This window comes from Myotis davidii, unplaced genomic scaffold (genome assembly GCF_000327345.1).
Source record: "Myotis davidii unplaced genomic scaffold, ASM32734v1 scaffold425, whole genome shotgun sequence".
In the NCBI taxonomy this organism is placed as follows: Eukaryota; Metazoa; Chordata; class Mammalia; order Chiroptera; family Vespertilionidae; genus Myotis; species Myotis davidii.
In genome coordinates this window covers 516,389-529,932 of record NW_006296413.1, presented here as the reverse complement: position 1 = coordinate 529,932, position 13,544 = coordinate 516,389, and the positions used below count along the sequence as shown (strand labels likewise).

General features: G+C 38.6%; 1 protein-coding gene across 3 annotated transcripts in view; it reads left to right on the top strand.

Annotated features, from left to right (window-relative positions):
• The first annotated feature begins 1,178 nt into the window (after nt 1-1,178).
• The window catches only part of QSER1 (glutamine and serine rich 1), a 44,781-nt gene continuing 32,415 nt past the window's right edge, over nt 1,179-13,544 (top strand). For 2 of the 3 annotated variants that reach the window (XM_015568998.1, XM_015568999.1), the window contains exons 1-3: nt 1,229-1,310; nt 1,710-1,871; nt 5,978-9,667. In XM_015568998.1, coding sequence (XP_015424484.1) covers nt 1,775-1,871; nt 5,978-9,667 — 3,787 coding nt within the window. In that variant the 5' untranslated portion in view covers nt 1,229-1,310; nt 1,710-1,774. Of the gene's footprint in view, nt 1,311-1,709; nt 1,872-5,977; nt 9,668-13,544 lie in introns of all 3 variants that reach the window. The other variant, XM_006771468.2, reaches the window with a different exon arrangement.

The following is a 13,544-nucleotide window of genomic DNA, read 5'->3' as shown; positions in this document are numbered from 1 at the left end:
TGTCTGACTGAGGACTTAGGGGAGTGGGCCTAAGCTATTAGTCGGACATCCCCCGAGGGCTCCTGGACTGTAAGATGGCGCAGGCTGGGCTGAGGGACCTCCATGCACCGGGCCTCTAGTGTGTGTGTGTGTGTGTATGTATATGTGTGTGTGTTTCTCTCTCCCCCTCCCTTTCTCTGTGTGTGTGAGTATATATATATATATATATATTTTAAAAACTAAATGTAAAGAGACACAACCAAATGCTATTCTTGAATTTGATTGGATCCTACATTGAAAAAGCTTTAAAATTTCCAAATATTTTGCTAATAATTAGGGGAAATTTAGTTATGACCTCTGTATTACATGCTATTATTGACTTAATGTTGAAGTTCTTCAAGTTCATACTGGTTATATAGGACAATATTCTATTCCTAGGAGATACAACTGAAGGAATTAAGGGTGTACTGTTGTGATGTCTGCAGGTTATTTTCAAGTGGTTTAGTAAAAAAAAAATAAGTGTGTGTGTGTGTGTGTGTGTAGTAAAAGATAACAAAATGTTAAATAACTATTGTTCAATCTTAGGTGACAGGTGTGTGGGTTATTCATTATACTATTTTAATTTTTTCTCTGGGTTTAAAATATTCAAAATAAAAATCAAGGGAAGAAAACATCTTTTTCCGAATGACTCAAAATGTAATTTCAAGCTTTTGGGAAATAATATTAATGATCAATTTGTTTGAATGATCTGATATTACATAGAATGATAAAATTAGAGGGACCTTGGAGATTATCTGGTTTAGTCCCGTATTCATACAGATGAGGAGATCAGTCTGGCAGTAATTGAATCACTTCTTGAAATCACACTGTAAGCCAGTAGAGCTTGGATAGTGAATTCAGCTCTCCTGTTTTCCGGGATATTGCTCTTCCCGCTGTACCATGTTTTACCACTCCCAGTAAAGGACTTTGTAGGAGGTAAAAGTTGAATTAAAGAGAATATTATGTGTCATTTTTCTTCCTTGTATATCTTCAATGTGCTTTCCCCATTTTGACATTTTCAGACTGTGCTTGATCTATTGGTCTATAGATCAGGAATTTATAGTCGAAGACTTCCGCTACTTTTGACAGTTGCTGTTTTAGAAGCTTTTTTTCTAGAAATTTTTTGATCATATGGTTTGAGCATTGTGTTTTTGGTCACTTATTTTTATTATTCTCTAGTTTAAGCTATGAAGAAGGACATCCCTCACTCTCTGAAACAAATCGCCTTCAGAGACAGACTTTTGCAGCTTCTCATCAACTTCCTGGATATCCTACCACACCTCAGCCAACCGGTAAAAATTCTCTTGTGAACTATAACAGAATCTGGGTACATTTAGTGAATAAGGAAAAAAAAATCAGTTTTCACATGTTGGATTATGAATATGTGTGCAGTACCTAACAGTGTCATGGGAAATTTTAAAATAAAAATGAGATTAAAAGCTTTGTCTTATATTGATAAGGAATATAAACAACTAGTTAGTTGGGAGATCTTTTTCATGCATCTTTATAGATTTTAAATGATAACTATGCTTAGTCAAATTAATATTTGTTTGCTACTTCAAAATAAGACAGTTTAGAATTGTAGAATTTTGGCCTCAAATTTCAGAGAGTCCTTTTAAAAATGTGATCAGAAATACAATTTTATATTAATAATATCTTTACTTTGGGATATATTTTATCTTCAAATGTAGGTCTTTCTGGAATATTTGATACTGGTGTGAACAGTGCCAGCACTAACACTAAGGAATCTTCAGTAATGAACTTTCTCTCTTCTGTTGAATCTCAAACAGCTCAGGCTGCTTCTTCAGGAACTACTCTTTTACCACAATTCAGGGCTCCATCCTGGCAGACAGGTGATTCTTTGTTTTCAGAATTTTTAAGTCTTGTAAAAATATACTTTGTATGGGCCTTATCATTATGGTAGTGTGGCTGAGAGTGAAGTTAATTATTGATTTTCCAGTGAACTTTAAAACCTGGAATTTTTCACAATTTTAAGGTGGACAAAATAAATTTTACTAGCAGAAATTCAGTTTTAGCACTCTGATAAAAACCAAGTTGAAGAAAGAAGATAATTATTAAAGATAAACCCTAGAAGTAAAGTTTTTATCTGGTAACTTAAATACAGTTGACCCTTGAAAAATGGGTGTTAAGGGTGTATTGACCCCTTGCATAATTGAAAATCCACATATAACTTCTTTTTAAGAGCAAAATTTACTTTTTTCCCTATTACAGTTGACATTTAATATTATTGTATATTAGTTTCAAGAGTACAACATAGTGATTAGACATTTTTATAATTTGCAAAGTGATCGCTTTAATAATTCTAGTGCTCATCTGGCATCATACATAGTTATTACAGTATTCTTTATATTTGCTGTGTTGCAAATAACTTTTTAAAAAATATATTTTTATTGATTGCAGACAAAAAGGGAGAGGGGATGAGAGAGAATCATCAATCAGGTGCCTCCTACACGTCCCCCTCTGGGGATCGAGCCCACCCAGGCTTGTGCCCTGACTGGGAATTAAACCATGACTTCCTGGTTCATAGGTCGACGTTCAGCCATTGACCCATGTCGGCTGGGCATGCAAAAACTTTTGATTCCCCTAAAACCTAACTTCTAACAACCTACTGTGGACTGGAAGCCTTACCAATAAAGTAAGCAGTCGATTACACATTTTATATGTTTATATGTATTATGTGCTATATTAAAAGAAAGTAAGCTAGAGAAAAGAAGATGTTATTAAGAAAAATCAGCCCTAACCAGTTTGGCTCAGTGGATAGAGCATCAGCCTGCGGGCTCAAGGGTCCCAGATTCGATTCCAGTCAGGGGCGTGTACCTTGGTTGTGGGCACATCCCCAGTGGGGAGTGTGCAGGAGGCAGCTGATCGATGTTTCTCTCTCATCGATATTTCTGAAAAAAAAAAACAAGGAAAGAATAACTGCCTAAATAAAATAACCTCTCAAGTAATGTGACTGTAGTACCTATGTATCAACCACATATGGGGAAGCTATTCACACCTTTAGTGAATACTGATTTTTACAGTCTGAAGACATCACATATAAAATGTAATTAATAGCCGAAACCGGTTTGGCTCAGTGGATAGAGCGTCGGCCTGTGGACTGAGGGGTCTCAGGTTCGATTCCGTTCAAGGGCATGTACCTGGGTTGCGGGCGCATCTCCAGTGGGAGATGTGCAGGAGGCAGCTGGTCGATGTTTCTCATCGATATTTCTGGCTCTCTATCTCTCTCCCTTCCTCTCTGTAAAAAATCAATAAAATATATATATTTTAAAAATAAAAATAAAAAAGAAAAATCATAAGGAAGAGAAAATACATTTACACTATTTATTTTTAAAAATATTATGTAAGTGAACCCATGTAGTTCAAACCTGTGTATCTAAGGGCTAGCTGTAGTTCTTGTCTACTTGAGAGGAGCAGAGATTAAATTTCTTTTTTAAATTTTAGCTTTTATTGTGATTATAAAATTATAAGATACTGAAAATATACCTTGTAATGATTTTATATACGTTTACATTGTGAACGAATTCCCCCTCATTTAGTAAATTTACATTCATCACTTTATGTTTTATTTTTTGGTGAATGATTAAATTCACATATGTCAGCAACTGCAGGCTGGGTAGCTTATATGATAGAATAAAATCATGGGACTGATTTCATCATTAAAGTTATATAAATTTATTCTTAATTAAATTGATTGAATCACTATTTAATAAAAATCATTATACAAGGTGGGGCAAAACTAGGTATTATAGTTGTTTGTATGGAAAATAATACAATAATTAGTAAATAATAATATAAGAATTGACTTTCACATACAACTATAAACCTACTTTCGCCCCACTCTGTATTGTGTTCAGTTATATGTACTTGTAAATTTTATTTTCATTATTTTACTTTTCAACTGTTTCTCACCCCCAGTTATTTGTATGTTTTTATTTTTTACAGGATAACAGGAAGGTTAGTTTTTAAGGTTTTATTTTAAAGAATAAGAAACGTCATAGCATATTTGAGAAAACATTTGTAAATGATAGCTATAAGAAACAATATTTTATTCTAATGCAAATTACAATAGAGCTTCTTAAAATGTCTCAGCAATTTCTGCTTCTAAGAAGATAATGTTTAGTGTAAAATAAAACAGAATATTAAAAAACACAATAGCTTCATCTTTTGCTTCCTGGAATAATTTTACATATTCAGTTGGAGTTCTATTCTAGTTCCTATGGTAATATTATTTTAACCACTAATTATAAGTGTTATTTATTCTTTTAAGTGTAACTAGATATTTTCTGTCCTTGTAGTAGTAATACTTTTTTGACATTTAATGGAAAGAAGTAAGAGAAGAATGTTTTTGAAAGGACTAGAGAATCTGTTTTCCCCAATTTCTCCAAAGTGGAAAAAAATATTTTTAATGGAAACTCACTAAAAACCATGTAAACAATACAAGGGTATATAAAATGGACAGTGATAGTTTCTAACAACAGTCCCACGTTTTAGGGAAGATTTAACAGTTTGGTATTTACCTTTTTTTAAAAAATATATTTTTTATTGATTTTTTACAGCGAGGAAGGGAGAGGGATAGAGAGTTAGGAACATCCATGAGAGAGAAACTTCGATCAGCTGCCTCCTGCACACCCCCTACTGGGGATGTGCCTGCAACCAAGGTACAGGCCCTTGACTGGAATTGAACCCGGGACCCTTGAGTCCGCAGGCCGAAGCTTTATCCACTGAACTAAACCGGCTCTGGCTATTTTTTTATTTTTTTAAAAATATATTTTATTGATTTTTTACAGAGAAGAAGGGAGAGAAATAGAGAGTTAGAAACATCGATGAGAGAGAAACATCGATCAGCTGCCTCCTGCACACCCCCTACTGGGGATGTGCCTGCAACCCAGGTACATGCCCTTGACCGGAATCGAACCTGGGACCCTTCAGTCTGCCGGCCGACGCTCTATCCACTGAGCCAAACCGGTTAGGGCACTTTCCATTTTATATACCCTTGTATTGTTTACATGCTTTTTAGTGAGCAAATCCTATCTAATAAAACAGAAACATGGTAATTGGCGTACGACCGCTACCCTTCCCATTGGCTAATCAGTGAGATATGCAAATTAACTGACAGCCAAGATGGTGGCGGCAGCCAGGCAGCTGGAAACTAACATGAGGCTTGCTTGCTTTATTGATGGAGGAAGCCAAAGCTTCCCTGCCTGCTTTGCTGGCCTCTCAGCTGCACTCTAAGCAGCTATGTTACAAAAATAGAAGCTAAACAAAACCCCTGACTTCAGCCAGCAGGACTGCAACATTGTTTCAAATACAGAAGGGTAAACAAAGGCCAGAAACCTGGTTTCAGCAGTGGAAGTCTCATAGCTGGAGCGGAGCCTCAGAGCTAAAGTTGGCCCAGAATGAAAAAAAAAGGAAAAAAGGACAGGTTGGGAGCTTCAGTCACCCGTCAGCCTGAAAACGGCCCTCAGCCCCTCACCCAGGCTGGCCAGGCACCCCAGTGGGGACCCCCACCCGTGCACCAGGCTTCTATCCTATACAGTAAAAGGGTAATATGCCTCCCAGCAGTGGGATCAGCAGAGCCGCGAGGCCCGTGACAGGGGGCAGCGACCAAACCCCCCTGATCGGCCCTGCTCTGTGTGTGACAGGGGGCGGCGCTCTAACTCCCCTATCGGCCCTGCTCTGAGCCCGACCAGGGGCTGCACCTAGGGATTGGGCCTGCCCTCTGCCACCCGGGAGCAGGCCTAAGCCAGCAGGTCGTTATCTCCCAAGGGGTTCCAGACTGCGAGAGGGCACCGGCCGGGCTGAGGGACCCCCTCTCCACCCCGAGTGCACCAGGCCTCTAGTGTTACATAAGTATCTACTATGAAAACATATATATGTGTGTGTGTGTGTATTTGTGTGGTAATTGCATAAATATCTTCATGTCTTCTCTTCATAGGTATGCATTCCTCAGCAGCAGCTGAACTGTTCGTTACTGGACCTTTGCCAACCACTGGAACACTTTCACCTTCTGCCCTCTCTGCTTATCAGCATCCCACCACCTTCAACAATAGGAACTTTGCTACCACCTCACCTTTGGTGCTTCAGGATTCAAGTTTTAACACTACATCAAATGGAATTCTAAATCCTCATGACCCTTTGCTACAAATCAAAACTTCCCAGGGAACTGTTCCAACTGCTTTGGCATTTGAGCGCCTGGGCAGTTCTGTGTTATGTAACAGTGTACCACCTCAGTCCTCAACATATCGCTCAGCTCAAGAGTCTGCACCCCATCTTTTACAACCTCAGTTCAGTTTGTTGCCTTCAGCACTTGGGGGAACCCAGCAAATGCCTCAAGCCTACAGTACAACTCTCTTTACTAATTCTACTGCTTCCATTGAAAGAGCTCTTCGAGAATGTAGTGTTATTAAACACCATCAGCGGCCTTCAGGTACCCAGTCTATTCAGGCACAACTGACTGGTTCACAGCATTCCTTACATAGTTATCTATCAAATGCAAATGTAGTTAATTTTCAGGAAACAAGCAGGCAGTCATCTTTATCCTGTAGCCCAATTGGAGAGTCCACTCAGGTGAGCAATGGAGGACTGCAGCAGAAGACCTCCCAGGTATCAGTGGAACTTGCTCAATCTTATTCATCTGTAATTCCATCATCAGGGTATCCTCCTTCCACTATAATAGTAAAAAGCTGTTCTGCAAAGGAACCACTCACATCAACTAAGACTCCCAAACCTCAAAGTATAATTCCTCCTGTGCAAACACTAAGCTATTCCAAACCTTTACATAACCAGAGTTCTGTAATATCAGGCCAAGCACAAATTTATTCTACAGCACAGCTACCAAGCCTTTTATCAGTTAGTCAATCCCAAAATTATGGTTTAGTACAACCACATAATGTGCCATCTATTGTTCATTCACAGGTTTATAGATCCAGCAAAGTTGAAAAGTTGCCATCCTTATATAAAACACTGACTTTTTCTGGTTCACCTCAGACTATAACTTCTGAAAATCAGACACTTAATTATTCTAATCAGCAAGAGGTGTTATCCTCAGTTACAAATGAGAATTACCCTGCTCAAACAAGAGATCTGTCCTCAGTTAGCCAGTCTCAAAGTTACTCATCTGGTCATTCTCAGGGTTTATCACCAGCTAGCCAGACACAGGTTAATTATTCATCTCAATCACAAGTTTTGTCAGTTGTTAATCCTTCAGAAAGCTATGCTTCGGGGCAGTCCCTGACATTAACAGCTCCTTCTCTTTCTTATTCTTCCGCCTCACCGGCTCAGAGTTTGCCAGAGTCTAGCACAACCCAGAATTATATTTCTGTGCACTCTTCCCAAAATGCTCAAGCTCAAGGGTCATCATCTCCCCAGTCCCAAAAGTTTTTGCCTGCCATTCAGTCATCTTTTACGTCCTCTACTCATTGTCAGACATTAAAGGACAGCATACCTTCCCCTGATCCAAAGTCTTATGCTGAAAGGAAACTTGACTCAAATGTGTATACATCTTCAAAGCAAAAAGATGGTTTTCCAATGCAAGAGTTACAGGTATTACAGCCACAAGTATCTCTTGAGTCATCGACCCAAAGGCTATCTGATGGGGAAATTAGTGTTCAAGAATCAACTTATAAGGTGTCAAAGGCAGATGACAGATATTCTCAGAGCGTAATCAGAAGTAATTCCCATCTTGAAGGTGACGTTGTTGGGATTGCTCTACAAAGTTCAAAAAAAGAAGAAAGTATGGTTAGTTCAGTGACACAACTTAACCAACAAATTGGCCAAGTCAATAGTGCAGCAGCCCTTGATATTAAGAAGGCAACTGATTTAATGCAAACTCCACAAATAACATTGAATACTAAAGACCTAAACCAGCAGCACTCTCTTATACATAAGGTACATGATGTCAAGGTCCAGGAGCCGCATGATCAAATAATTAATGCATCATCTCAGATTCAAATTCCAAATCATACTTTAGGGCAGGACCATCAGGCATCTCTTCCTAATACACAGATCCTTTTAGATTCTACCTGTGATTTACAAATTCTTCAGCAGTCAATGCTGCAGGCAGGTTTAGGACAAGGAAAGGCGTCTTTACAAGTACATCATGTTCCAAGTCCTCAACAAATAGTGCATCCTTTTCTTCAAATGGATAGTCATGTTATTCAGAGCAATGGTGATCATTCTCAGCAGCAACTCCATACTCAGAACTCTGAAATTATGAAAATGGACCTCTCTGAGTCTTCAAAAGCTTTACAACAACATCTAACAACAAAGGGCCATTTTAGTGAAACAAATCAGCATGATTCAAAGAATCATTTTGTTTCCCTTGGATCAATATGTTTTCCAGAGGCAATTCTTCTCAATGATGAAAGAAATATTTTATCAAATGTGGATGATATCTTAGCAGCTACAGCAGCAGCTTGTGGGGTTACACCTTCTGATTTTTCCAAGTCAACTTCAAATGAAACCATTCCAACTGTTGAAGATGGTAATTCTAAATCTCATTTTCAGCAGTCATTAGATGTCGGGCATGTAAGTTCAGATTTTAACTCTATAACTGCTACAGTAGGAAAGCCACAGAATATAAATGATATTTCCTTAAATGGAAATCAAGTTACGGTAAACCTTTCACCAGTATCTACCCTTCAGTCAAAAATGACTCTTGATCAACAGCACATTGAAACACCAGTTCAAAATAAAGCATCTAAACTAACGTCACCAGTGACTGGACCAAGTCATGAAGTCCAGGAGCAAAGGTCTGGCCCATTCAAGAAACAGCCTGCTACCAATCATGACTTTGAAGATGATTGTGAAGTTCCTGTTGATAGCTCATTAAATAATAACAGAAACCAAGAGTTCGTTTCCAGTAGTAGAAGTATAAGTGGAGAGAGTGCTACATCGGAGAGTGACTTCACCTTAGGGGGTGATGACAGTGGTGTGTCAGTGAATCTGACAAGGAGTGCACTTGCACTGTTGGCCATGGCCCAACCTGGGGAGGCAATCAGTGTCAAGATTGAAGAAGAAAACCAAGATTTACTGCATTTTAACCTTCAGAAGAAGAAAACTAAAGGGAAAGGGCAAACTAAAGAGGAAGAGAACAGTAATCTGAAACAGCTGAAAAGACCTATCCAAGGCAAACGCCAGAATTCAAGGGGAACAGATATATATTTGCCATATACTCCTCCTCCCTCAGAAGGCTGCCATGATGTTTATCAGCATCAAGAAAAAATGAGACAGAAGATCAAAGAAGTAGAGGAAAAACAGCCAGAAGTCAAAACAGGATTTATTGCCTCTTTCTTAGATTTTCTGAAATCTGGGCCCAAGCAGCAGTTTTCCACTCTTGCTGTACGAATGCCTAACAGGACTAGACGACCAGGGACCCAGATTGTTCGTACATTTTGTCCCCCACCATTTCCAAAGACTTCATCTACAGTACCCACACCTTTAGTGTCTGAAACGGGGGATAACAGTCCATCAGAAAAAGTTGATAAGGAACTTAAAAACTTAGAACATTTATCTTCATTCTCATCTGATGAAGAAGATTCTGGAGTATGCAGTCAGGATATTTATAAAAGCACCTCTACTACCTTAACTACTTTGGATACTACTTCTGATAAAACAAAGGAAACAGGTAAAGTTTTAAAATTTAGATTTCATAATTATGGCTGTCCACTATTATTCTGGCTGTAAGACTGGCTTTGAAGCTTTTTTCGCTTGAAGCAGGTCTGCAAATTAATTTTCAGGACAAAATGCACAGGTAGGTACCTTAAGGACTTTTTTTTTTCCCCAGTGTTCCTTGACTGTAGGAATTTCTGGATTTCTGATGGAGTAGTTTTTTATTTTCCTTGACTTTTTATCACATGCAACTTAACTTGGTATGCTATCCAGACTTGTCTAATCTGAGACACCTTGAGGTGGGCTTATGAATATGAGGCGTTGTATTGAAGGCCCTGTTGTAGTATAAACTGGCATATTTTTTTGGTATGCCAATTTTACCTGAAGAGTAACATTTTACTATTAAATGTGGTTATATTGTATGTAGCATGTACAGTTAATATAAGATAAAATTTTCAGCTGGCTCCAGACTATGTCCAAATCACTTTAAGGGAACATTTAGAACTGTTTTAAGAAACATTATCTTATGTAAATAATTGACGAATATAAATACTACTATTTTAAAGGATATACTAAGGAAAAAATATTTAAAATAGTAAAATAGCTCCCACCTCTGTGCTAGGAACCTAGTAGCAATGGTGGCAAATATGCATTGTTACCTCCAATATACTGATAATATAACAGAGTAAATGAATTGCCCAGGTTCATGCAGCTAGTAGGTGGCAGAGCTGGATTCTGAACTCAGGTTTTCCTGGTTCTAGAGCCTAGCTCTTTTGTATAAACAGTAGTGCTTCAAGTGTTAAACCTTGTTTTGTGGTGTTCTTAGCTTCTTTCCAGACTTGAGACTATCTTTAACTACTAAAGTGACATGAAACAAATGGTATCCCAAATAATCTATTAGCATAACTATCTGCTAGTATGTTTCTGAAGAATTCTTACTTGGTGCTTAATGGGAAGAAAGACAAATAATATGTAAAAATTCTTCTTTTCCATATGTTACTCTCGAGCACTACTCTATCCCTGTTCCCTCTTCTGTGACAACTGAACTTCTCATTGTTCCTTAGACGGTGAGTCTTTAAACAGGTTTTCTTCTACCTCCTCTCCATTTTTAGCCCAGCAGACACTTAATTATCTTTGAAGACCATTTTCAAAGTCACATTGTGGAAGTTACTGCAGGCAAAATAAGTGCTCCTGTCTTCTAAATTCCCACAGCCCTTAATTCTGAAGGGCAGGCATTTTAAATTGTGATGAGATCTAACAAATCCACTTTTTCCTTTATGATCTATGCTTTTTGTCTAGCCCAGGGGTGGGCAAACTTTTTGACTCGAGACCCACAGTGGGTTCTTAAACTGGACCAGAGGGCTGGAACAAAAGCATGGATGGAGTGTTTGTGTGAACTAATATAAATTCAAAGTAAACATCATTACATAAAAGGGTACGGTCTTTTTTTTTTTTTTTTTAGTTTTATTCATTTCAAACGGGCTGGATCCGGCCCGCGGGCCGTAGTTTGCCCACGGCTGGTCTAGCCCATGGTTACAAAAATTTTCTCCTGTTTTCTTCTAGAAGTTGGAAAGTTTTGCATTTTACATTTAGGAGTATGGTGCCTTTTGATTATATTTTTGTGTAAGATATGAAATATGGGTTAATTTTTTTTTTACATATAGTAGTCCAGTGTTTCCAGTACCACTTATTGAAAAGACAATCCTTTCTCCATTGGTTGTTTTTGCACTTTTGTCAAAATCAGTTGGTCATATTTATATGAATCTATTTCTGGACTCAGTTCTGTTACATTGACCTATGTGTTTATGGTTTTACCAATACCACACTATTTTAATTGTTGTAGCTTTTTGGTAAGGCAGTGTGAGTCCTCCAAACTTGCCTTTTACAAAATTGTTTTGACTATTTTAGTTCCTTTCTTTTTCCACATACATTTTCAAATCAACTGTTGGCATCTACAAAAACTCCTGCCGGGATTTTGATTTTGATTTCCTTGAATCTATAGCATTTTGAGGAAAACAGCTGTTAACAATTTATTGAGTTTTAACAATTTATGAACATTTTTAAATTTCTTTCACTAGTTTTTTTGGCATATAGATCCTATACATGCTTTGTTAGATTTATTCTGGGATGTTTTTTGGGGTGTTATAAACTATACTTTTAAAAGCTTTCAAATTCCAATTATTCTTGGTAGATCATAAAAATACAGTTGCCTTTTATATGTTAACTAGAGGTCCGGTGCACGAAATTTGTGCACGGGGGGAGGAAGGAGTCCCTCAGCCTGGCATGAGTCCTTTCACAATCTGGGACCCCTTAGGTAGGGTTTCTAGGCCTGGCCAGCGATCAGGGCCTATTGGGATTTTCCTTCCCCTGGCTGCCCGCAGCTGGTCCCGCCCCCACTGCTGCCACTGCTTGCCATCTGTATGGCACTGCCCTCCCCTGCCAACCCTCTGCCACTGGTCACCTCCCTCTGCGGGTGACAGGTGTGGGGTGCGATTGCTTGGCTGGCCTGGGTCTCCCTCTGCAGGGCTTGCAGGCCAGTCGTGGCTGGCTTGGCACCAGAGCATGTCATAGGCTGGTCATCCGGATGGTCATTCTGCTGTTTGGTCGTTTGGTTGATTTGCATATTACATTTTTATTATTATAGATTTTAAATTCTGCAAATATGCACAACTCATTTATTCTAGGATATTTTTATTCCATAGGATTTTTTATGTAGAAAATGATGGCATCTGCAAATAGAGATAATTTATTTTTTTCTTTTCTAATCTTATGCCCTTTTTATCCCTGTCTTAATACACATGCTAGGATTTCTTATACAATGTTTAATGAGAGTGATGTGTTGGACATCATGATCATGTTCTTAATCTTTGGCAGAAAGGACTCAATCTTGCCATTAAGTATGATGTTAACTGTATGTTTTTTGTAGATGTCTTTTATCACATTAAAGAAGTTCCATAGCCAAAACCGGTTTGGCTCAGTGGTAGAGCGTCAGTCTGCGGACTGAAAGGTCCCAGGTTCGATTCCGGTCAAGGGCATGTACCTTGGTTGCGGGCATATCCCCAGTGGGAGATGTGCAGGAGGCAGCTGATCGATGTTTCTAACTCTCTATCTCTCTCCCTTCCTCTCTGTAAAAAAATCAATAAAATATATTTAAAAAAAAATAAATAAAGAAGTTCCATACATTTCTTAGATTGCTGACAGTTTTTACAATGAATGGAGGTTGAATTTTGTCAAATGCTTTTTTATCTGTTGAAATGATCGTGCAATTTTCTTGTTTTAAAATTCTTTTAAAAAACTTTTATTGATTGATTTTAGAGAGAGAAACATCGATTTGTTGTTTCACTTATATATGCATTCATTGGTTGATACTTATATGTGCCGTTACCAGCAATCAAACCTGCAACCTTGGAGTATTAGGACCATCCTCTAAACCAGCGATTGCCAACCAGTAGTCCGTGAACCACTGGTGGTCCGTGAGGTCTGAAAGGTTGGCGACCGCTGGTTTAGGGAAACCTCTGGAGCGGCAGTCACCAACTGGTGGTTTGTGGACCACTGTTGGTCCATGAGGTTTGAAAGGTTGGCAACTGCTGCTCTAAACAACTGAGCTACCAGGCCAGGGCTTCATGCAGTTTTCCCCTTTTTTTATACATGAATGGATTCGACTTTCTAATTTTTTTTTGCATCTCTGTTTGCAATCGATATTAGTATATACAGTGGGGCCTTGACTTTACGAGTGTCCAAATAACGAGTTTTTCGAGATACGAGCCGTCTCTTGGCTGATTTTTTGCTTTGAATTGCGAGCTAAAATTGGGGTTACGAGCCAGCTTCAGATACCCCACCGCTAGCTGGCGCAGTGAACGTCACAGTGAACGCCACAACATCCGCCCAGCATC